We start from the raw sequence: 23,444 nt of genomic DNA, 5'->3' as shown, positions 1-23,444 counted from the left end.
AACGCCTGATTTCGCGCTCAAATCACCTCCAGGGGCGATAGAGGTGAATTTTGCAGTCGGAGGCCATAATTAGCGCCAGGCGCTAAACTTTGCGCCCGGCCGATATTAGCGCCCCAAAATGGGTGGTACCGAATTTTTCCCCCTTTGTCTTTTCCGGGTTCCTTTATCCTCCGATCTGACCAGGGCTGGGTGCAGGACCTAGTTCCTCTCAGTGTCCTTCCTCATCGTCGCCTGGCCATCATTGGGGTTGAAAAATGAGGCAGGTGTTGCAGTTTCATCACTTTTGCCTCATTTTGCATGGGATTTGAACGCTTGCACCTGCTACAGGAGCGTGCACCCCATCCCTTCCCTCCCCCCACCCCGTCCCTTCCCCCCACCATCACCCAGGAAACCCTGGATATCCCAGGGCAACTAAGAGTTCCCCGGATACAAAGCAGATTAAATTTGACCCTACTAGCCTCTTCATCTGGGGAGTAATATATATGGTGGGGTAGAGTTTCCACTTTGGGCGCATTCGACGAAATGGGCACAAATTGCACCCAGAATTGCACCAGTTTTGAAAAGTGTTTTTTTTCTCGAGTTTCCGCTCAAATCATTTGCATATCGGCGAACACACAATCTGCCATGAACCAGCGCAATCGGGCAGCGTTTTAAAATGTCTTTTTATTTTTTAAAAAACAGCTCGCTTTAAAAATTATTCCTTGATATATTTAAGAGTGGTAACTTGGTGCAGGCTGATTAATACAGCTGAAAATGGGTTTATCATAAAAAATAAGCTTTTTCAATCAGTGTCAATCCACCACCTGTGAGTAACATGATTTTAAATGACTAAAAGTGACTTTAAATTATTTTACAGAACCATTTATCAGTTATATTGGGGTACAGTAGTCAGTTTTTTTTAAGCAATAAAAATTATGTTCAAAAGCTTTTAAAACGTTCCTATTAGTGTCCTTACACCCAAAAGAATCAGCTTAATTTTTGTAGAGCCTCCTCGAAGGGCCGCTGACGAGCGCAATTAGCAGAAACTCGCCATGGTGATTAATTCGATCCGGGGGCGTGGTCGGTTTCGTGGGCAGGGCCTGCTTCTAGCGCGATGTTTTTAAAACTAGCGCAAAGATGGCGGAAACTCGAGTTGCGCTGAATGTAATTTGTGCTTAAAATTCCGTCATTCTTTGTGCGGGTTACGTTGATTTTGGCCGAATTATGCCAAAACAATCAGCGCGACCGAGCAGAAACTCCAGGCCAGTTTATCTCATATATGCTTTATGTAATAAATAGTATAAGATAATAAATTAAGGATATGTTCTGTGATTAATTCTTCTCATGAATTCTCAGGATGTGGGCATCACTGGCAAGGCTGGCATTTATTGCCTATCCCTAGTTGCCCTTGAGAAGGCGGTGATGCTTTGTCGTAGTTTGACACATCAGAGTGGCTTGCTAGGCCACTTCAGAGGTCAGTTCAGAGTCAACCACGTTGCTGTGAGATTGGAGTCACATATAGGCCAGACCAGGTCCAGACAGCAGGTTTCCTTCCTGGAAGGACAGTAGCGAATCAGTTGGATTTTAATGGCACTGATGGGTTCTGAACTCTCTGGATTATTAGTCCAGGCCTCTGGGTTACTGGTCCAGTAACATAACCACTGCGCTGTGGTAAATAACTTAATTTCCGAAGCAGGTGATAACCTACTTGTAACTTCACCCTGTCTGAGTTGTCTGGCCAGCCTCGCATCAGATAGATAGTAGTGTCACCCCTCTGCAGGCCACAACGTGTCTTCAATTAGTTCAAGCTCCAGACATTGCAACAGTTTTCTCAAATGTCCATATTTGACAGATACAAGCAACAATTGGCTTTTGTCATTGAACAGATTTCCTGTACCAATGTGGAAGAAAAGGGTTTGATTGACAGCCTGGAGCTCACTCAGGAACCATGGCCTGTCTGCCTGGACAATACTTTTCACCTTGCTCAGCAGATCCACAGGAGACAGTGCCGGATTTACTCAGTGGGGTAAGTGTGATTTTGAAAGGTTCAGAATTCCGATTTCAAGTCAACGATAAGAATTGCAAGCTCTTATTTAATAAGTAACAGTCCAGGTGACGTTCACGTTAGACCCTAAGGATCACTTTCTCGTCTACGTTGATTTGGAATTGACACACTCAAAGGATTAGGCCTCAGTGAGAAAGGGACAGAGAACTGTAACTGAAGAAGATTCATAGAATCATAGAGAATCATAGAAAGTTACAGCATGGAAGGAGGCCATTTTGGCCCATCGTGTCTGTGCCGGCCAACAAAGAGCTATCCAGCCTAATCCCACTTCCCAGCTCTTGGTCCGTAGCCCTGCAGGTTACAGCATCCCAAGTGCACATCCAAGTACTTTTTTAAATGTGGTTAGGGTTCCTGCCTCTACCACCCTTTCAGGCCGTGAGTTCCAGATCCCCACAACCCTCTGGGTGAAGAAATTTCCCCTCAAATCCCCTCTAAACCTTCCACCAATTACTTTAAATCTGTGCCCCCTGGTTTTTGACTCCTCTGCTAAGGGAAATAGGTCCTTACTATCCACTTTATCTAGGCCCCTCATAATTTTATACACCTCAATAAGGTCTCCCCTCAGCCTCCTCTGTTCCAAGGAAAACAGACCCAGCCTATCCAGTCTTTCCTCATCGCTAAGATTCTCTACTCCCGGCAACATCCTTGTAAATCTCCTCTGTACCCTCTCTAGTGCAATCACATCTTTCCTGTAATGTGGTGACCAGAACTGCACGCAGTACTCTAGCTGAGGCCTAACTAGTGTTTTATACAGTTGAAGCATAACCCCCTGCTCTTTTATTTTATGCCATGGCTAATAAAGGCAAGCATTCCGTATGCCTTCTTAACCACCTTATCTACTTGGCCTGCTACCTTCAGGGATCTGTGGACATGCACTCCAAGGTCCCTTTGTTCCTCTACACTACTCAGTGTCCTACCATTTAATGTGTATTCCCTTTCCTTGTTAGCCCTCCACAAATGCATTACCTAACACTTCTCCGGATTGAATTCCATTTGCTACTGTTCTGACTAATTTACTGATATCTTCCTGCAGTCTACAGCTTCCTTCTTTAGTATCAATCAATCAGCCGATTTTAGTATCATCTGTTAAGTCTGTGTGTTATAGTGATAATTACTACACAGACTACAAGAGTAAATTCAACAGGTCTTTACTGGTTGGAGGTCGGGACTATACTGAATACAATATTACTACACGGTGCTTATATACCGGTGTGGTCACCACCGGTATTACGTATACAGCAGCCAGAGAAAGTAGTACATCTCTTAAGGTGGAACAGGCTTAAGTTCTCTTAAGGTGGAACAGGTTACATACACCACAATCCTCCCTTTTTAGCTTAACAGTCATATCCCCATTTAACATAACATAATAACATATATACATATATAACTTCAGGTATAACAGTTCAAAGGTTCAGTCTCTCAGGAGGCTTTCTGATGCGGCTTGGATAACGCCTCTCAGTAGTCTCTGATTCTTGTTGTTGAGGTGCCTCCTCTATTTGGTTTCCAATGTATTGGGTGTCATCATCATCAAGTACATTCCCTGCCGAGGTAGATGCTTCAGGTTCATTAACGTCTTCCACAGTTGTCTCTGTCACAACCATGGGTTCGACCCTTGCTCTCGACTCTACCAGTTGATCCGCATGATGCCTTATCACATTATGACCAATATCTACTGTGTACATCAGAGGTCCTTGTCTGGCCCGAATTGTTCTGGCCTGCCATTTTTCGTTTCCATAGCCCCTTGCCAACACTGGTTGTCCTACGTCGAAAGTTCGAGTGGTCTTGTTGTTAATATGCCGAAACTGTTTGTTTTCCACTTCCCTCCGCACATTTGGTTTTAACAAGTCCAACTTGGACCGCAACCTCCTGTTATAAAACATCATGGCAGGACTTTGGTTAGTCACTGCATGATCGGCGTTTCGATATGACATCAGGAACTTGTCGACCTTGTGTTGCAGCGGAATCTGATCATCGTTCATGGCCTTAATTGCCTTTTTGAATGTCTGGACAAATCTTTCAGCCAACCCGTTTGTCGCCGGATGATATGGGGCAGAGGTATAATGTTTTACTCCATTCTTCTTTAAGAATTGTCGGAATTCTTCCGATACAAACTGTGGTCCGCTGTCCGAACAGATCTGTTCTGGCAATCCGTTCCTTGCGAATATTGTTCTTAACACCGCAATTGTCTTTTCTGAAGTAGTGGTATTCATCTTGATGACTTCTGGCCATTTGGAATGTGCGTCCACCGCGATTAGGAACATGGAGTCCATGAATGGACCAGCAAAGTCAATGTGTACGCGTTGCCATGGGGCTGAAGGCCATTCCCATGGGTTTAGCGGTGCTATCGGAGGTGCATTTTGCACTTTTTGGCTTTTCGTTAACTCCTCAATCTGTTGGTCAATACCCGGCCACCATACATAAGCCCTAGCAAGACTTTTCATTTTAACTCCCCCCAGATGACCTTCATGCAGTTCGTTTAAAACTCTTTCCCTTAACTTGGGAGGAATAATCACTCTTGTCCCGTACATCAAGGTACCATGGCAGACGGACAGCTGGTCTCGTCTTGCCGAAAATGCCGGTAACAGAGGATCACCCCGTGTTGGCCATCCTTTCACTGTCACCTCGTAGACTCTGGACAGTGTCGGGTCGTTCCTGGTTTCTCTTTCAATACTTGCATTGGTGACTGGTAAACACTCGATGATGGTCGAATGAAATAACTCAACAGGGTCAACTTTCGTCGTGTCTTCTTCTTCAGGTAGTGGCAGGCGCGACAGCCCATCAGCATTGCCATGCTGTTTCGTACCTTTGAATTCTATTTGATATTGATGTGCCCCTAGGAAAAGAGACCATCTCTGGAGACGCTGCGCTGCGCCGAAACACCCTTCTTAGGGTTAAAAATGGATACCAACGGTTGATGGTCTGTCAGAAGTGTGAATTTTTGGCCCTGCAGGTAATGATTAAACTTCTTCACTCCCCATACAAGGCTAAGAGCCTCCCTATCGATCTGCGCATAGTTGCGCTCAGCGGAGGTCAATGATCTGGATGCAAACGCGACTGGCCTTTCCGTGCCGTTTGGCAACTTGTGTGAGAGTACTGCCCCAATACCATATGGAGAAGCATCACAAGCCAACCGAATAGGCAGTGTCGGGTTGAAGTGAGCCAACACTTCCTCTGAGGTGATCAATTCTTTGCTTTTGCGAAATGCCTTCTTACAGTTTTCGCCCCATTCCCATGGTACCCCTTTCTGTAAAAGAGCGTTTAACGGGTGCAGTACCGTGGATAGATTTGGCAGAAATTTATGGTAATAGTTAATTAATCCTAGAAACGACCTCAACTGAGAGACATTCTCCGGAGCGGGAGCCTTTACAACTGCCTCAATCTTGTCAGGAGACTTATGAAGCCCCTCCCGGTCAATGACATGGCCACAGTACGAGATCCGCTTCTGGAAGAACTCACATTTCTGCCGATTTACTCTAAGTCCATACTCTTTCAGTCTGTTGAGCACCAGTTCCAAGTTTGCGAGATGTTGTTCATCACCATCACCTGTGATCAGAATATCGTCCAGGTAACATTGTGTGCCTGGAATTCCCTGTAATACCTGCTCCATGGCCCTCTGCCAAATTGCTGGAGCCGATGCCACTCCAAAAACCAGCCTATTGTACCGGTACAACCCTCGATGAGTGTTGATCGTGAGGTATTGGCGTGACTCTTCCTCAACCTCCATCTGCAAGTATGCCTGCGCCAGGTCTATCTTGGTGAAGTGTTTCCCGCCAGACAATGAAGCGAAAATATCCTCAATCCGTGGAAGCGGATACTGCACCGTGTGAAGCACCGGATTAACGGTGATTTTGAAATCTCCACAGATGCGAACCTTCCCTGGATCTCCTGGCTTGTTGCTCGCAGGACGTTTCATAACGGGAACAATGGGCGTAGCCCACTCACTCCAATCTACCTTAGACAGTACACCTGAACGTTCTAGTGCTTCCAGTTCCGCTTCAACAGTAGGTCGTATTGCACAGGGTACCGGTCTGGCTTTAAAAAATTTTGGTTGTGCATGTTCATCAATCTTGATGTTTGCCGTAATTCCTCTCAGTGTTCCCAGTCCCTGCTGGAACACCTCTTTAGCATCATCCAATATTCTGGACAATCGTTTAGGTTTGACATCTGTTTCCCCGGAATCTACCGTTAGTGCCTTCAAGGAGTGCCAGTCCATATTCATTTTCCTAATCCACTCCCGTCCTAGTAGTGGTGGACCTCCTTCAGGTAGCACATATAAGTCCATTACTTGGCTTTCTTCGCCCTTGTGGACCACTTCTACCTCTATTTTTCCGATGGGGTACACTCTTTGCCCCGTGTATGTTTTCAATATAATCTCCGTATCCTGTAGGGGAATATGTTGGAATAACCTTCTGTAATCTTTCTTATTCATGACCGTCAATGCCGATCCAGTGTCCAATTCCATTTTTACTTGGACTTCTGCTATCTGAAGAGTGACCCAAATTGTCTGGAGATCTGCATCCTTACCAACGTTGTGTACTCTTAAGCTATCCAGTTCATTACTGCTAGCGTCTGAATCTGACTTCTGTTCGGTCAAACTGTTCTTTGTCACCTTGTGTACCTTTGCGTATTTTCCTTGCGGTGACTTTTTGTTGCTGGTCTTCTTTCCTGACCGGCATACTTTAGCTATGTGGCCAAGCCTGCCACACGTTCTGCATTCTTGGTTTTTAAACCAACACTGGTTCTGATCGTGCGTTGTCTTTCCACAACGATAACATTTGACAGAACTCAAACCCAATTTGTTTGTACCGAGTTCCGGTGACCGTAGCTGCATTACTGCCGTGCCTCTCGCTGCGGCTTCGTGTGCTGCTGCCATAGTGACCGCCTTCTCAAGCGTCAGCTCATTCTCCTCGAGCAGTCGCTTTTGTGTATCCTGTTTAAATAAACCACACACAAATTTATCTCGTAGTGCCTCTTTCAGTCCCATTCCAAACTGACAATATTTTGCTAGCTTACGTAATTCCATCAAATATTCAGCATTGCTTTCATTCTGCAGCTGCCTTCTGTCATAAAATTTAAATCGTTCCGCTAGCATCAGCGGCGTGGGGTTTAGATGATTTTTCAGGACAGTAACAATCTCATCGAACGTCTTATCCGCCGGTTCATCTGGTGATAACAGGTGTTTCAATTGCCCGTATGTCTTCGCACCCATTAAATTTAATAATGTTAGTGCTTTATCTGCATCAGGAATTTTATTTGCCTTACAATAATTTTGTATGCATTCTACATACATGGCCCAATCTTCGATGTCACTATCAAAGGTATTAATGTTCCCATGTTTAGGCATCGTTGCAATTTATTGTATTTTTATGTTATCCAAGATGGCGGCTTCCCGCTCTTGTCGTCGTCCTCCGCCCACAAAATGGCGGTTTTCCCGCGCTTGGCGGTCTTCAACCGTCCCCCGACGCTGTCTCCGCTTCACCGCGGCTCTCGCGCCTTCAGTTTCCCCAGACGTTGCGCCTTTTAGCCCGAATGCGGCCCTTATCTCCGGTCGCGATCGATGTCCCCGCGCTGCGCCTCTCGCTCAAAAGCGGCCCGGCCCTTATCTCCGGTCGCGATCGATCTCACCGCCCTTATTCCTCCGTCTTCCCAGCCCCGTCTGTACAGCCAACGCGGTTGACTTTCTGTCGCGTCGCTGCCCGGCTTACCCACCACCGAGGTAGAAAGAAGAAAGCTGACAGTCGTTGATGGAGGCTTCGAAGTCAGGATGTCTTCTGCACTCCGGTTTCTCGATGCCTGCCGCTCGACGTGTCTTCCAGTAGGGTGATGAGGGTGGAAACCTCTCTTCGACGTCCTGTCTGTGGACAAAGCCGCCGTGGAAATAACTGCCGCAGGGTAAGAATCGGACTCGTCGCCACTGTTAAGTCTGTGTGTTATAGTGATAATTACTACACAGACTACAAGAGTAAATTCAACAGGTCTTTACTGGTTGGAGGTCGGGACTATACTGAATACAATATTACTACACAGTGTGGTCACCACCGGTATTACGTATACAGCAGCCAGAGAAAGTAGTACATCTCTTAAGGTGGAACAGGCTTAAGTTCTCTTAAGGTGGAACAGGTTACATACACCACATCATCTGCAAACTTTTTAATCATACCCCCTATATTCAAGTCCAAATCATTGATGTATACCACAAAAAACAAAGGACCCTGTACTGAGCCCTGTGGAACCCCACTGGAAACAGCCTTCCAGTCACAAAAACACCCATCAACCATTACCCTCTGCTTCCTGTCTCCGAACCAGTTTTGAATCCAACTTGACGCTTTACCCTGGATCCCATGGGCTTTTAACTTCGTGACCAGTCTGCCATGTAGAAACATAGAAACATAGAAGATAGGAGCAGGAGTAGGCCATTCGGCCCGTCGAGCCCGCTCCGCCATTTAATGAGATCATGGCTGATCATCCAAATTCAGTACCCTGTCCCTGCTTTCTCCCCATATCCCTTGATCCCTTTAGCCTCAAGAAGTATATCCAACTCCTTCTTGAATATATTTAATGAATTGCCCTCAACTGCCCTGTGTGGCAGAGAATTCCACAGGTTCACCGCTTCCTGGGTGAAGAAATTCCTCCTCATCTCAGTCCTAAATGGCTTACCCCTTATCCTTAGACTGTGACCCCTGGTTCTGGACTCCCCCGCCATCGGGAACATCCTTCCTGCATCTAGTCTGTCTAGTCCTGTTAGAATTTTATAAGTTTCAATGAGATCCCCTCTCATTCTTCTAAACTCTAGCGAATATAAGCCTAATCGACCCAATCTCTCCTCATACGTCATTCCTGCCATCCCAGGTGTCAGTGGAACCTTATCAAAAGCCTTGCTAAAGTCCATATACACTACATCAAACGCACTACCCTCATCTACCCTCCTTGTTACCTCCTCAAAAAATTCAGTCAAGTTTGTCAGACACGACCTTCCCTTAACAAATCCGTGCTGACTACCCTTGATTAATCCGTGTCTTTCTAAATGAAGATTTATCCTGCCCTTCAGAATTCTTTCCAATAATTTTCCCACCACCGAGGTTAGGCTGACTGGCCTGTAATTACTCGGTCTATCCTTTTCTCCCTTTTTAAACAAGGGTACCGCATTAGCAGTCCTCCAGTCCTTCGGCACCACACAAGATTGTTAAAGTGTTCAACTTTCTGTGGGAGCACTCTCGTCCCCTGAGTCAGAAGGCCTTGCAAGTCCCACTCCAGAGGCTCGGTCACATAATCCAGGCTCTCACTCCAGTGCACTACTGAGGGAGTGCTGCACTGTTGGAGGTGCCATCTTTTGGATCAGACATTAAACCAAGGCCCCTCAGTCTGCCCCCTCAGGGTGGATGTCAAAGATCCTATGGTACTATTTCGAAGAAGAGCCGTGGAGTTCTCCTCGGTGTCCCGCCTAATATTTATCCCTCAGCCGACATCACTTTTCTGTTCATTAACTCATTGCTGTTTGTGGGATCTTGCTGTGCGCATATTGGCTGCCACGTTTCCCACATTACACTTCAAAAAGTACTTTACTGGCTGTGAAGCGTTGTGGGATGACCTGCAGTCATGAAAGGCGCTACATCAGTGCATAAAGAGTTCTGACGAAGGGTCATCGACCTGAGACGTTAACTCTGTTTCTCTCTCCACAGATGCTGCCTGACCTGCTGAGTATTTCCAGCATTTTCGGTTTTTATACAAGGGAAACGGGTTCCCCATGTTAAGAGCAGTGAGGTCCTTTCGTGGCGTTTTTGGTCCAGGCTGTAAAAGAACCCCCTGTGGTGAAAACTCAGCTTGGAGCCATTGTTGGGGGTATTGAGAAAGTTGGGGCTGCACTTCTGCTCCTGGTGCTTCAGGAGTGCCGGTGCACTTTTATTGCCCGGTGCATTTTTGCGTTGCCGGCACTCCAGCTGTTCCTTTCGGAGGTTTAACAAAAGAGCCACCACATGCCACGGCAGCCACTAACTAGGGCCAAAATCAAGCTGTGAGTACCGCTGGATGTGGAGTTATTTATTTACATTTGCTGTCCACAAAAGCAACCAGTGGGAGATTATTGAAAAATGGACCAGTGGTGAATTTGCCGCCTGTTATTAGCTTGGTACTGTGGCAGCTGAGTTAACAGTGCAGTGTGATTATACGCATTATGCTTCAGTCGGTACTCCTACAACTGATTTCATTTTTGGAATTGACTCACAGGTTAAAGAGAGGCCTTTAGGCTGTTCGCCAGAAGTACGTCCTTAGTATTTTTCCAATCCTTTTTCAGTTTGTCAGCGCCAGGCCCTGTTTATATTGGTAGCCTCAGCTGTTGCACTGAATTTCAACAACGTATAATGTAAACTTTGGACTTTGCCAGCTTAAGAGTGTTTACAACGAAACAGATCAATGGTGCGTGACAGGGTCCAGGAAATTACTAAAACATAGTCATACAACACTGGTTAGGCCTCAGCTGGAGTGTTGTGTTCAGTTCTGCGCACCACCCTTTAGGAAGGATGTCAAGCCCTTTGAGAAGGTGCAGACGAGATTTACTAGAATGGTACCAGGGATGCAGGACTTCTGTTACATGGAGAGACTGGAGAAGCTGGGGTTGGTCTCCTTACAGCAGAGAAGGTTAAGGGGAGATTAATAGAGGTGTTTAAAATCCTGAACGGTTTTGATAGAGTAAATAAGGATAAACCGTTTCCAGTGGCAGAAGGGTCAGTGGAAGCAGATTCACTTTCAAAAGAGAATTGGATAAACACCTGAAGGGGATAAAATTTACAGGGCCACGGGGAAAGAGCAGGGGAGTGAAACTAATTGGATAGCTGTACCAAAGAGCCAGCACAAGCACGATGGGTCAAATGGCCTCCTTCTGTGCCGTGTCATACTATGATACTATTTGCAGGGCTATGGGGACAGAGCAGGGGAGTGGGACTAATTGGGTAGCTCTTTCAAAGAGCCGGCACAGGCACGATGGGCCGAATGGCCTCCTTCTGTGCTGCAGCAATCTATGATTCTGTAAAAGCTGTCAATGCTGGACGCACTCATCAGAGCCTAGCGTAAACTTCAGCCAAGCTGCTCAATGTGAAATCTCAGGAAATAGCTCAAAATATCTCATCAACCTTGCTCTGTACATTCGAAGTTCTGACAGAGGGTTACACCTGAAATGCTAACCTGCCTGCTCTCTCCACAGATGCTTCCTGACCTGCAGAGTGTTTCCAGCATTTCCTGTTTCTGTTTCACATTTCCAGCAACTGCGTTGTTTTTTTGTTTTTGCTTTTAGTTTTCCAGGAAATTACTGCTGGAATCAAAAGTTTTTTACCTGACCTCCCCCCTCCCCCGCCCGCCCGCCCGCCCCTCCACTTACCCCCATCCCTGCCTCAGAAGAATAACTAGAGACTGCTTTTCGTGGAGAAAATAGCATCCTGCTGTTTGTGTTTGCTACGGAAAAAGTTTGACCTACTGTACAGAGCGAGGTTCATGTGATATGTCGAGCTATTTCCTGAGATTCGAGATAAAGTAACTTGGCTGAAGTTGTGTACTTGGTGTTCCAAAGGACAGGAGGTAATGGTAAACAAAAGCACCACAAACATTCAGAAAGAGTTTTTGATCCTGTCTGAGATTCTAATGCAGGGGGGAGCACTCCCATTATAATGACCTTTCAGATCCTGAAAAGTTTAAGTAGAGTGGGGCTGAGGTCCAAAAATAACAAATTACCGAGCTTCCAGATCCAGAAAAATTTTAGTTGCAGGAGGCCAAGGGCCAATAATGCAGGACACCACCAAGGTTGAACAGAATAGGCGAGCAGATGAGCGAGATCAGGAAGTAGTGGACACAGTGGTGCCAAGCTTGGGTTTCAGCCATCTAGGCCCCAAGCTCTGGAAACATAGAAACGTAGAAGATAGGAGCAGGAGGAGGCCATTCGGCCCTTCAAGCCTGCTCCGCCATTCAATGAGATCATGGCTGATCATCCAAATTCAGTACCCTGTCCCTGCCTTCTCCCCATATCCCTTGATCCCTTTAGCCTCAAGAAATATATCCAACTCTTTCTTGAATATATTTAATGAACTGGCCTCCACTGCCCTCTGTGGTAGAGAATTCCACAGGTTCACCACTCTCTGGGTGAAGAAATTCCTCCTCATTTCAGTCCTAAATGGCTTACCCCTTATCCTTAGACTATGACCCCTGGTTCTGGACTCCCCGGCCATCAGAAACATCCTTCCTGCATCTAGTCTGTCCAGGCCTGACAGAATTTTATAGGTTTCGATGAGGTCCCCTCTCAATCTTCTAAACTCCAGTGAGTATAAGCCCAATCGACACAATCTCTCCTCATACGTCATTCCTACCATCCCAGGTATCAGCCTGGTGAATCTTCGCTGCACTCCCTCCATGGCAAGAACGTCCTTCCTCAGGTAAGGCGACCAAAACTGCACACAATACTCAAGGTGCGGCCTCACCAAGGCCCTGTACAATTGTAGCAAGATATCCTTGTTCCTGTACTCGAACCCTCTTGCTACGAAGGCCAACATACCATTTGCCTTCTTAACCTCTCCGCCTCTCCCACTCTCTCTCTTCCTTTAAGACGCTCCTTAAAACCTACCTCTTTGACCAAACTTTTGGTCATCTGTCCCAATGTCTCCTTCTTTGGCTCGGTATCAAATTTTGTCTGCTAATGCTTTTGTGAAGACCGGGGTCAAGCAAGTCTGTGTCATTGCGCCAACGCTCTTCTCAATTTTTCTCGCTGCAATACTTCATCTCACCTCTAACAAGCTTCCCGCCGGAGTGAAGCTAATCTACAGGACGAATTGGGAAATTGTTCAATCTCCGTCGCCTTCAGTCCAGAACCAAGATTGTCCCAACCTCTTATTGAATTACAGTATGCAGACGACGCTTGTGTTTGTGTACACTCGGAGGCCAAACTCCAAACCATCGTTGACTCCTTCACTGAAGTGTACGAGAGAGTGGACCTTACATTAAACATTTGAAAGACAAAGGTTCTTTACCAACCTTCCCACCGCCGCGCAACACTGCCCCCCGACTATCAAAATCCATGACGAAACTTTGGACAGTGTGGACCATTTTCCATACCGTGGGAGCCTTCTGTCAGTGAGGGTGGACTTCGATGATGAAATCCAACACCGCCTTCAGTGTGCCAGTGCAGCCTTTGGCCGCCTGCAGAAAAGAGTGTTTGAAGACCAAGACCTCAAATCCGGCACCAAGCTCATGGTCTACAGAGCAGCAGTGATACCCGCCCTCCTGTAACCTTCAGAGACATGGACAACGTACAGTAGGCATCACACAGCCCTGGAGAAACATAGAAGATAGGAGCAGAAGTAGGCCATTCGGCCCCTCGAGCCTGTTCTGCCATTTAATGAGATCATGGCTGATCATCCAAATTCAGTACCCTGTCCCTGCTTTCTCCCCATATCCCTTGATCCCTTTAGCCTTAAGAAATATATCTAACTCCTTCTTGAATATATTTAATGAATTGGCCTCAACTGTCTTCTGTGGTAGAGAATTCCAAAGGTTCACCACTCTCTGGGTGAAGAAATTCCTCCTCATCTCAGTCCTAAATGGCTTACCCCTTATCCTTAGACTGTGACCCCTGGTTCTGGACTCCCCCGCCATCGGGAACATCCTTCCTGCGTATCACCAACGCTGCCTCCGCAAAATCTTGCAAAACCATTGGCAGGATAGGCATACCAATGTCAGTGTTCTCTCTCAGGCCAACATCCCCAGCATTGAGGCATTGATCACGCTCAACCAGCGCTGATGGATGGGTCACATTGTCCGCATACCTGATACAAGACTCCCGAAACAAGCCCTCTACTTCGAGCTCCGTCGCGGCAAGCGATTTCCAGGAGGGCAGCGGAAACACTTCAAGAACGTCCTCAAAGCCTCCTTGAAAAAATGTAACATCCTCATCAACTCTTGGGAATCCCTGGCCCAAGACCGCACAAATTGGAGGAGAAGCATTCGAGAAGGTGCCAAACACTTTGGGCTGGATTTTCTCAATGGGAAGCTTTTGGAGGCGGGACTGCTGCTTGCCGGCTTTCAATCCCGCCTCCATCAGCCTCTGGCCAACCAGCAGAATTTTCCCCTGATTGACCTTATTAAGCTCGCCCAGCGGGCTCAGCAGGCCAATTAGGGGGAAGTCACTGACAGAGCACATCAACGTCTGACGTGCCACCTGTCAAGATTTCTTGTGACAGCTCTGTGAAGTTGTCAAACACTGACATTCTGTGTAGTTTGATGTTCAACTTGTGTTCAACTTTCAACTTTGCAGAAATCACCTGGCTGTTGGTTCGGAGGATCCAACAGCCAGTCTGTGAAATCTACAATGAAGATGTTAGAACTCCGGATCCACAGCGGCTGAAGGCTGTAGGCAGAAACAAAGGTAAGTGAACATTTTATAACACTTTACATTCACCTTACATACTTACCACCCCACACTTGCACCCATCACTCGCCTCTACATCTCAGTTTCAGACCCCTCCGACCCCCGCAGACCTCCTTCTCGTCTCCTACACCCTGGCGGGGTTCTCTGAGGTCGGGAAGCCTGCACTTCGGAGCTAAAAATAGGGATAATCCTATTTTCTGCCTGTTAACTACCTGTTAACAGGCAGTTAATAAGCTTTAATCCCTTTCCCGCCTCGAGGAGACGGAACCCGGGGCAGGACAGCTTCCCGCCTCCTGGCAAGAGGGCACGGAGGCGGGTTGGGGGCGGGTTTGCCAGCCACCCCCAAATCCTGCAACTTTACCGGCAGTCTCGCCTCCATACCCGCCTCCTCCGGGCTGAGAAAATCCAGCCCTTTGAGTATCTTTGTCGGGAGCACGCGGAGGCCAAGTACAAACAGCGGAAGGAACGTATGACAAACCAAGCACTCCACCCACTCGTCCCTTCAACCACTACCTGCCCCACCTGTGGCAGCGTCTGTAGATCCCACAAAGGGCTCATTAGTCACCTTAGAACTCACAATATTGGAGAGGAAGCAAGTCATCCTTGACTCCAGGGGACTGCCTAAGAAGAAGAAGAAGAAGAAGAAGAAGTGCCTTGGGACGTTTTACTACATTAAAGGCGCAATATAAATGCAAGTTGTTGTTGTTAAAAGTCTATGGCCTAGAAATTCGGTGGGCTGCGCCACCAGTTAGCGCATAAAGAGGGCACTCAGTGGCTGTAGCACCACTGGCCGCGCCTCCCATGATATTTAGCTGGGGCGCTAATGGCGACGTTAGCCTGTTGCGCTGTGCCGCCACCGATGACGTCATCGGTGTGCGCAGCACCCCGCTACCGCCCTGATCTCGATATTCGGTGGCACCCGCCTCTGTAGCGCCGTTCGCAACTCGCGCCCGGTTTACGGGGCCTACCTGTGGCGGCAGTGGCGCAAATTAAGGTGGAGGTGCGGGGCGGCCGTTTTTTTCGGCGGCCGCCTGCCAGCACTAACGTCCCCGGCCTCCTGATCTCCCCCCGCAGCATTGCCGGCTGTTTTCCGAGAGCCCGGCACTTCCCCTCGGTGCCGGGCTCTTTTGCCGGCACTCACGATCTCTGATCGCGCTGGTGCAGGTCCCTCCCCCTTAAGAATGGGAGGAAGGCCTGCAGTACCACAATGCGCCGTGCCGCAGCGTGTGGCGCTGCGGCACGTTGCGCTGCGATATTCAGTTTCAGCGCCCTAAGAGGGACGCGGAACGCCTCGAGCCTCGCCCCGTGTCCCTCTTGGGGCGTTCAAGCTGAATTTCCGGCGGCCGCAACTGCTCTGATCGCTGCGCTAATTCCGGCGCCCAGGCGAGCTTGCCGCCCCGTTTGTGGCTCCACCGAATTTCTCCCCCTATGTATTGTAGGAGGACGACTGAGGGAGGTAAGGAATCTTGGTTTCAACAAAGTGAGGATGCAGGGAGGAGAAAGCAGATGTCGGACTGTGTATTTGGAGTGTCACAGGAACATGAGACCGAAGTTCAGAGGAGCAATGACCACAGGCCACAGTAGATAAAGTAGAGATCGAAAAACAAGGAAGTTGTAATGGAGAGATATCAGAGGCTAAACATGAGAGAAGTACTTGTGTCCTATGTCAGGGTGATAGCTTCGCTATACATAGAATTACATAGGATTTACAGCACAGAAACAGGCCATTCGGCCCAACCCGTCCATGCCGGCGTTTATGCTCCACTCGAGCCTCCTCCCATCCTTCCTCATCTAAGTCTATCAGCATAACCCTCTATTCCCTTCTCCCTCATATGCTTATCTAGCTTTCCCTTAACTAGCTTCCTCTTAAATGCATCTATACTTTTCGCTTCAACCACTCCCTGTGGTAGCGAGTTCCACGTTCTCACCACTCTCTGGGTAAAGAAGTTTCTTACTTTTGTTTCACAGCTCTGGTTGTTGTTTTGGAAAATTCACACCCTTCCCCTGGAGAATAGTGTGATGCAGTGAAAGGATTCCACAGGCTGATCAACCAGGCCATGGCCGTAACCATCTTTATCACCAGCCGACCGGGTTAGTCCCATACAGTGGGAGGGTTTTATGGGCTCCCACAATCTATATGAGAAAAGGAGGCCGTTTTTACCCACTGGGCTCAAGTATCCCATTCAGATGTCAAGCCAGAATTCGGGCTGCAGCTGCGGTTTCCACTCGCTGGGACTGTCTGGGGCGGGGTTTGAACCCTGCATCTTCTGAATCAAGAGGCGAGAATGCTACCACTTAGCCGAGCCAGTGTGGTGATACCTCCAAACCTTCACTTTCATGACTGGCCAGGAAATTGTGGGGCGTGCACACCCAAATTTTCGATAGGTGCTCCCAGCAGGCATGGCTCCCAGCCGGGAGTAGGGGGCTTGTAAATTTACCCCTACGTTGACTGTTGATTATCTTGCAATAATGGTCTCACACCCTTGTATTCTTTGGCGTGACACAGTGTCCACCAACCATTAGTGTCTGTCATCATAGACGTTGACTTACTTTGAATCTGGAAATTCTGTGATCCTTTTGGGGCGGGTGTGGCGGGGGGTGGGGAGAGAAAATGGTAGATTTCCAGCAGAGGGGATCAGGATTTGGGGCAGGACTCGCATATAAGCAGAGTTCCACCATTTCTAAAATACAGCCTGAATTCCGGCAGAGGTGGGGCCGAGTGGAAGGTGTGTCTGCCTCAAAAGTGGCAGATGTTTGGATAATGAGGGCAGCTCCTGATCCATCATAAAGTCTGTTATTTAAGCCAATATTGCACCTGACCCAAACATGCACAAAGCAGGCGTGAGTTGCCTGCATCACCTGCCCATGCCAGGGAGTGGTTGATTTCTCGAGCGCGGACTATCCACAAACTATATCTGATATCTCAGATTGGAGCAACCTGAATTTTTTTTTTTTGCTGTGCTGCTAAAGAAAGGATTTTACCAGCTGCCCTTCAGCAGCGTCAGGCCGGGGATGGTTTTACTTCTTTCATTGAGCCTCTTCCTTGAGGTTCCCTATGGCCATTCCCACACAAGTCTTTCTGTTGGAGGTGGAACAGGATCCTTCAAAATAATCATCACATTTGCTAAGTAAGTGTGATGCTCATAGGAACAGGAGGAGGCCCCTTGAGCCTGTTCCGCCTTTCAATTAGATCATGGCTGATCTGTATCTCGTCTCCATTCATCCGCTTTGGTTCCGTAACCCTTAACACCCTTGCCTTAAAAATTCTATCAATCTCAGTTTTTAAATTTTTGGTTGACACCCCAGCCTCAACAGCTTTTTGAGGGAGAGCGTTCCACATTACCACGACCCTTTGTGTGAAGAAGTGCTTCCTGACATCTAGCATCCTTCTTGCTGAGGCAGGGCCGCTGAGGTTTTGAGTCCTGGAGCTCTGACTCCTGTCAGACTCCAGTGGCACCTGTGGCTCCTCCCTGCACCCTTGTGCTCTGTGCATCACCCAGTGACAGACCCGCATCGGCACTATCTCGAGGCAGCTGGGTTAGGAGTGGGGTGGAGGGGGTGGGGACGACCGATGCAGAGGTTCTTGCGACTGCCGTTCGCTCCAGTTGGCGCCACATCATTTTGAATCCATCTCGGACATTGGCAGAGCGGTCTTCACCGCGCTCCCCCCGCCACATGTCTCCGATCCTCGGCAGTCATTCTCCGCGCCTTTGTGTAAATGCGATGCTCACTCAGCATCTCTGTTGCTGTAACATGGATCCCTGAGATCACATTCCTGATGCTCCGGGGCCAAGGGGCTGACTTCTGCAGCACCTCTTCTGCTTGCTGTCACCTGTGACACCACCCGGCCCCACCCCATGCACCCCCTCCCCCTCCCTGGCACCCTCACGTTCTGTGGCTCATCCAGTTACAAACTCTCATCAGATTTATCTAGATCACTTCCCCCCCCCCCCACAGATGAATCTCTCTGGGTTGGTGAACGAGAGAGGGAGTAAGGGGTGAATTGTCAGCATGGGTGACAAAGGAATTGCCATTGGCACGGTGGCAGAGCGCTGTCAGAGGCCCAGAGATGTGCTGCTTGCCCACTCTCAAAAAATGCGTGATGTATTTACTCCCTCCCCACAGCAGCTCGCTCTGGCTTATCCAAGAGGGAGAAATGAAGGAAAATATGCTAGACGTGCAGGCTGAATTACTGCAAGTCTGCTCAGCTGCATTTGCACAATGCCAGCCAGGGGTCTTGCATGGGCGCATGGTACACAAGCCTTTATCATGGCCAGACCCTGATGGGTCTGACAAACCTACCGCGTGCCACAGGCACCTCCCACCTCCCCATCTCTTACAACATCGGCCACCTGCCTCCCCAGGATCTGCGACGGATCTTCCTCCCGTCCCTCCACGGGTGGAATGTTGGGTGGTTCCACGCCTGTGGCCTGTGGCCGGTCTTACTGTGGCCGAACTTCCCCCTGTGGTGGAGGATCAGTGAAGCAGATTAGTAGTTGTCTGTTTGACAGTAGTGATGGCATTTACGAAGATATGAGGAGAAATTTCTTCACTCGGAGGGTGGTGAATCTTTGGAATTCTCTGCCCCAGTCGTTGAGTATATTCAAGGCTGAGATAGACAGATTTTTGGACTCTAATGGATTCTAGGGCTATGGGAATCGGGTGAGAAAGTGGAGTTGAGGTAGAACTCCTGTTCCTATTTCTTATGTTCTTGCCAGTCCACGAAGCTGAAGCTATTCAGCTTGCATACGCACCACCGCATATTAAAATGAGCAATCCCCGTGATTTCCAATAAGATGTGCGCCACTGTAAAATGGCGGCCGGAAGTCCTACCCCACCATACTGTGCAAGCACAGCTGACCCCTCCCCCCTCCTCCCACAGAATTTCTCGGCTTGTCTCTGGCAAATTGTTGGTCATGGTTAGGATGCTGGGTGATTGTTTCTTTGCTTGTTGAAGCACATTGTTGGCGTGCTCTGTCGCAACAGTTGTCAATCCTAATACCATTAGAACAAATTATAGAGCTGTTGGAGGCTGAGCTGGGTTAATGAAGTGAGCGGGAGATGCTCTGGGAAGTCAAGCTGAGGTCCTCCTAATCCACTTCAGACATAATCCTTCTAAATCCGCTTTATTTTTCATTTCAGCAGCCCCGTCATTTCACAGTGCAGCCTGTGAAAAATCCTAACCTCTTCCGGATCAATGTTTGTAGAAACTCATAAATATTCCCCGAAGTGTTTGTTTAATTGGATCTTGGTTACTTTTCTAAACATTTCGGCATCGTCAATGTTGGGGATATCGGGTCCTGGCAATTGAAACAGTTCTTGGGTAAAGAAAGAAGTTGCATTTATTTAGCGTTCTTCACATCTTCAGGACGTCCCAAAGTGCTTCATAGCTAATGAATTACTTTCTCAAGTACAGGAGCAAGGATGTCTTGCTGCAGTTGTACAGGGCCTTGGTGAGACCACACCTTGAGTATTGTGTGCAGTTTTGGTCGCCTTATCTGAGGAAGGATGATCTTGCCATGGAGGGAGTGCAGCGAAGATTCACCAGGCTGATACCTGGGATGGCAGGAATGATGTATGAGGAGAGATTGGGTCGATTGGGCTTATACTCGCTGGAGTTTAGAAGAATGAGAGGGGATCTCATTGAAACTTATAAAATTCTAACAGGACTAGACAGACTAGATGCAGGAAGGATATTCCTGATCATAATCATAATCATAATCAACTTTTATTGTCATTGTTAGTGCACAAGTGCAGTACAACGAAATGTAGGCTTGCGGCTCCCGAGAGTGTACATTTAGATTAAGACATTTAAACATTCAACATTCATTTGGCTTGTAATACATTAACATAAACATAACCATAATAAAGTGCATTGGCAGATGTGCAGGCTTTAGTGTTTATTTGTGGAGTTCAGTAGGGTGACAGCCCTGGGAAAGAAGCTGTTCCTAAATCTGGTCGTTCGGGTGCGAATGCATCTGTAGCGTCTCCCAGATGGCAGGAGGGCGAACAGACTGTGGCTGGGGTGGGTAGGGTCTTTGATGATGGACCGTGACCTCTGTAAACAGCGTTTCTGGTATATGTGCTCTATGGTGGAGGAGTCCAGAACCAGGGGTCACAGTCTAAAGATAAGGGGTAAGCCATTTAGGACAGAGATGAGGAGGAATTTCTTCACCCAGAGAGTGGGGAACCTGTGGAATTCTCTACCACAGAAGGCAGTTGAGGCCAATTCATTAAATATATTCAAGAAGGAGTTAGATATATTTCTTAGGGCTAAATGGATCAAGGGATATGGGGAGAAAGCAGGGACAGGGTACTGAATTTGGATGATCAGCCATGATCTCATTAAATGGCGGAGCAGGCTCGATGGGCTGAATGGCCTACTCCTGCTCCTATCTTCTATGTTTCTATGTTTCAAGGTGTCAGCCTTGGCTCAGTGGGTAGTGTAGTGTATGTAACCTGTACCACCTTAAGAGGATACCTTAAGGTGATGGACTACTTTTTGATGGCTCCTGTACATTGTAGTACCAGTGGTGACCACACCGGTATATAAACCCTGTGGAGCAAAGTGTATTCCAGTTCAGCCCTGACCCTCAGTTACTAAAGACCTGTTTAAGTATTTCTGTAGTCTGTGTCCAGTTATTCAGCATAACTACATTTGAAAGCACAGACTCAACAGGTAGCACTCTCACCACTGAGTCAGAAGGTAGTTGGTTCGAGCCCTACTCCAGAGATGAAAGCACGTGATCTCGGCTGACACGACACTGCAGTACTGAGGGCGTGCTGTCTTTCGGATGAGATGTTCAGCCATGCCCCTATCTGCTCTCTTGGTATCCTGGCCAACATTTATTCCTCCAACCAGCATCACTTAAACAGATTATCCGGCCATTTGTTTCAGTGATTATGGGAGCTTGCTGTGTGCAAAGTGGCTGCCATGTGTCACTACATTAGAACAGTGACTACACTGCAAAAAAGTACTTCATTGGCTGCAAAGCTCTTTGGGACATCCGAGGTTGTGAAAGGCGCTATATGAATGCAAGTTATTTCTTTCTTGCGATGTAGGCAAACATAGGATCCAATTTGCGGACAGCAAAGTCCCATAAGTAGCAATGAGGTTAATGGCCAGTTCATCTGTTTTGTTGGCGGTTGCCAGGGCACCAGAAGAACACCTGCTCTTTGTCAGATAGTGCCATTGGACCTTTTCCTGAACATGCCGATGAGGGCATGGTTTATCTGCAAGGGATGAAAGATGGCACCTCTGGCGAAGCAGCCTTCCCTCAGTGGTGGCCGTTCACTCCGGATCTATAGGGGCCCAAGTAGTCTCGCCGAAGTTATGGCGGGAGACTGGAAGAACCCCTGCGGAACTTCAGGGACTGGTCTTCGTTGCGAAAAATAACTTTTGAATTGTCAGGAGTAGACTGTATCTACGTTCTTTGAGAGAGTGGGCAAGCAGCCCAGCTCTTGGCCTCTGACAACGCCACTCTGTGATTCAAGCAAGAGAGGGGTCCTGAAGAGGCTGCTTCCACCAGCCTCCAGCTGCCACCTTCCTGATCTCCGGTCCTGCCATTGGGGCAGGTGGTGAGGAGCAGTCCAGCACTTTCTCTCTGTGGAAGGCAGGATAACCTGAAGGCTGAGTCACTTCTTGGCACTCTTGTGCCCACAGAGCCGCATTGGCGGAGTCTTTGAGGAAAGGTATGTTCCTGAACAATTAAAGAAAGAAAAACGCAACTTGCAATTATATAGCGCTTTTCACAACCTCAGGACGTCCCAAAGTGCTTTACAGCCAATTGAGTACTTTTGAAGTGTAGTCACTGTTGTAATGTAGGAAATGCGGCAGCAAATTTGCGCACAGCAAGCTCCCACAAACAGCAATGAGATAAATGACCAGATAATCTTTTGTTTTAGTGGTGTTGGTTGAGGGATAAATATTGGCCAGGACACCGGGGAGAACTATCCTGCTCTTCTCCAAATAGTGCCAGGGATCTTTTACGTTCACCTAAGAGGGCAGATGGGGCCTTGGTTTTAACATCTCATCTGAATGACGGCACCTCCGACAGTGCAGCACTCCCTCAGCACTGCACTGGAGCGTCAGCCTAGATTTTGTGCTCAAGCCTCAGGAGTGGAACTTGCACCCACAATCTTCTGAGAGGGAGAGGAAAAAATGTATTGGGCCAGAAATTCCAGAACGGGGCTTGCAGCGCGTGCAAGCCCCGTATTTGCACTTACCCCGTGCTCCTGCCGATCAGCTCCAGGGACGCCTGCACTTCCAGAAACTGAAACAAGAATCCCGGGCAGCGTATGACGTCACGCCGCCCAGGAGTGCAGCCAGCGCGGACCCAGGAGCGTGCAGTGTAAGTGAGACACGCCCCTTGAGGTCTCAGTTTCACTGGACACGCCCCCAATGTTTCTGTCAAGCTGCTTTGCTTTTTTACATGCAAAGCAGCAGTTTAAATAGGTTTTTGGAAGTTTTTTCAAGATTTTGGTAACTTTTATAAAATTTTTAAAATGTTTACATTATTTTGAGTAATCTGAAGTAGTTTTACAGAGAATTAAAGCAATTTAAAGACTTTTAAAAGCCCTAAAAGAATTTTTTTAATTCCATTTATTTATTTAGCAATGTCGTCGTCATACGTGTCTTCACACTGTTCCCTTTGGGGAACTGTATGAAGTGGTGGAAGGATTTATGGCCGTGATTAACGCTCATTCCGTGACCGTAACCATCTTTGAACCAGCCATTAGGGCGGTTAGTCCTATGGCGGGAGGGTTTTACGGGCTCCCACAAGCTATACAAGGAGGGGGGGCCACCCACACCCACGGACGCAAATATCCCACTGGATGTCAACCCAGAATTTAGAGCCGGAGCTCCGACTCCACTTGCCGGGACTGTCTGGAGCGGGGTTCGAAACCCTACCCTGATCTGGCCCAGCGGCAGGGATCCTACCGCTATGACAAAGGCCCAATCCGATTAGCAACGTGAAATGGCAGCATAGGGCTCCA

General features: G+C 48.0%; 1 protein-coding gene across 2 annotated transcripts in view; it reads left to right on the top strand.

The window, feature by feature from the left end:
* Positions 1-23,444, top strand: part of mettl24 (methyltransferase like 24) — a 150,291-nt gene that overhangs the window by 65,538 nt on the left and 61,309 nt on the right. For both annotated transcript variants that reach the window (XM_085997805.1, XM_085997804.1), the window contains one exon: positions 1,866-2,005. In XM_085997805.1, coding sequence (XP_085853931.1) covers positions 1,866-2,005 — 140 coding nt within the window. The remainder of the gene's footprint in view (positions 1-1,865; positions 2,006-23,444) is intronic.

Source organism: Somniosus microcephalus, chromosome 9, assembly GCF_052327205.1.
Source record: "Somniosus microcephalus isolate GS21.2 chromosome 9, FLI_Smic_1.0, whole genome shotgun sequence".
Lineage (NCBI taxonomy): Eukaryota > Metazoa > Chordata > Chondrichthyes > Squaliformes > Somniosidae > Somniosus > Somniosus microcephalus.
This window is presented reverse-complemented; position numbering and strand designations above follow the sequence as displayed.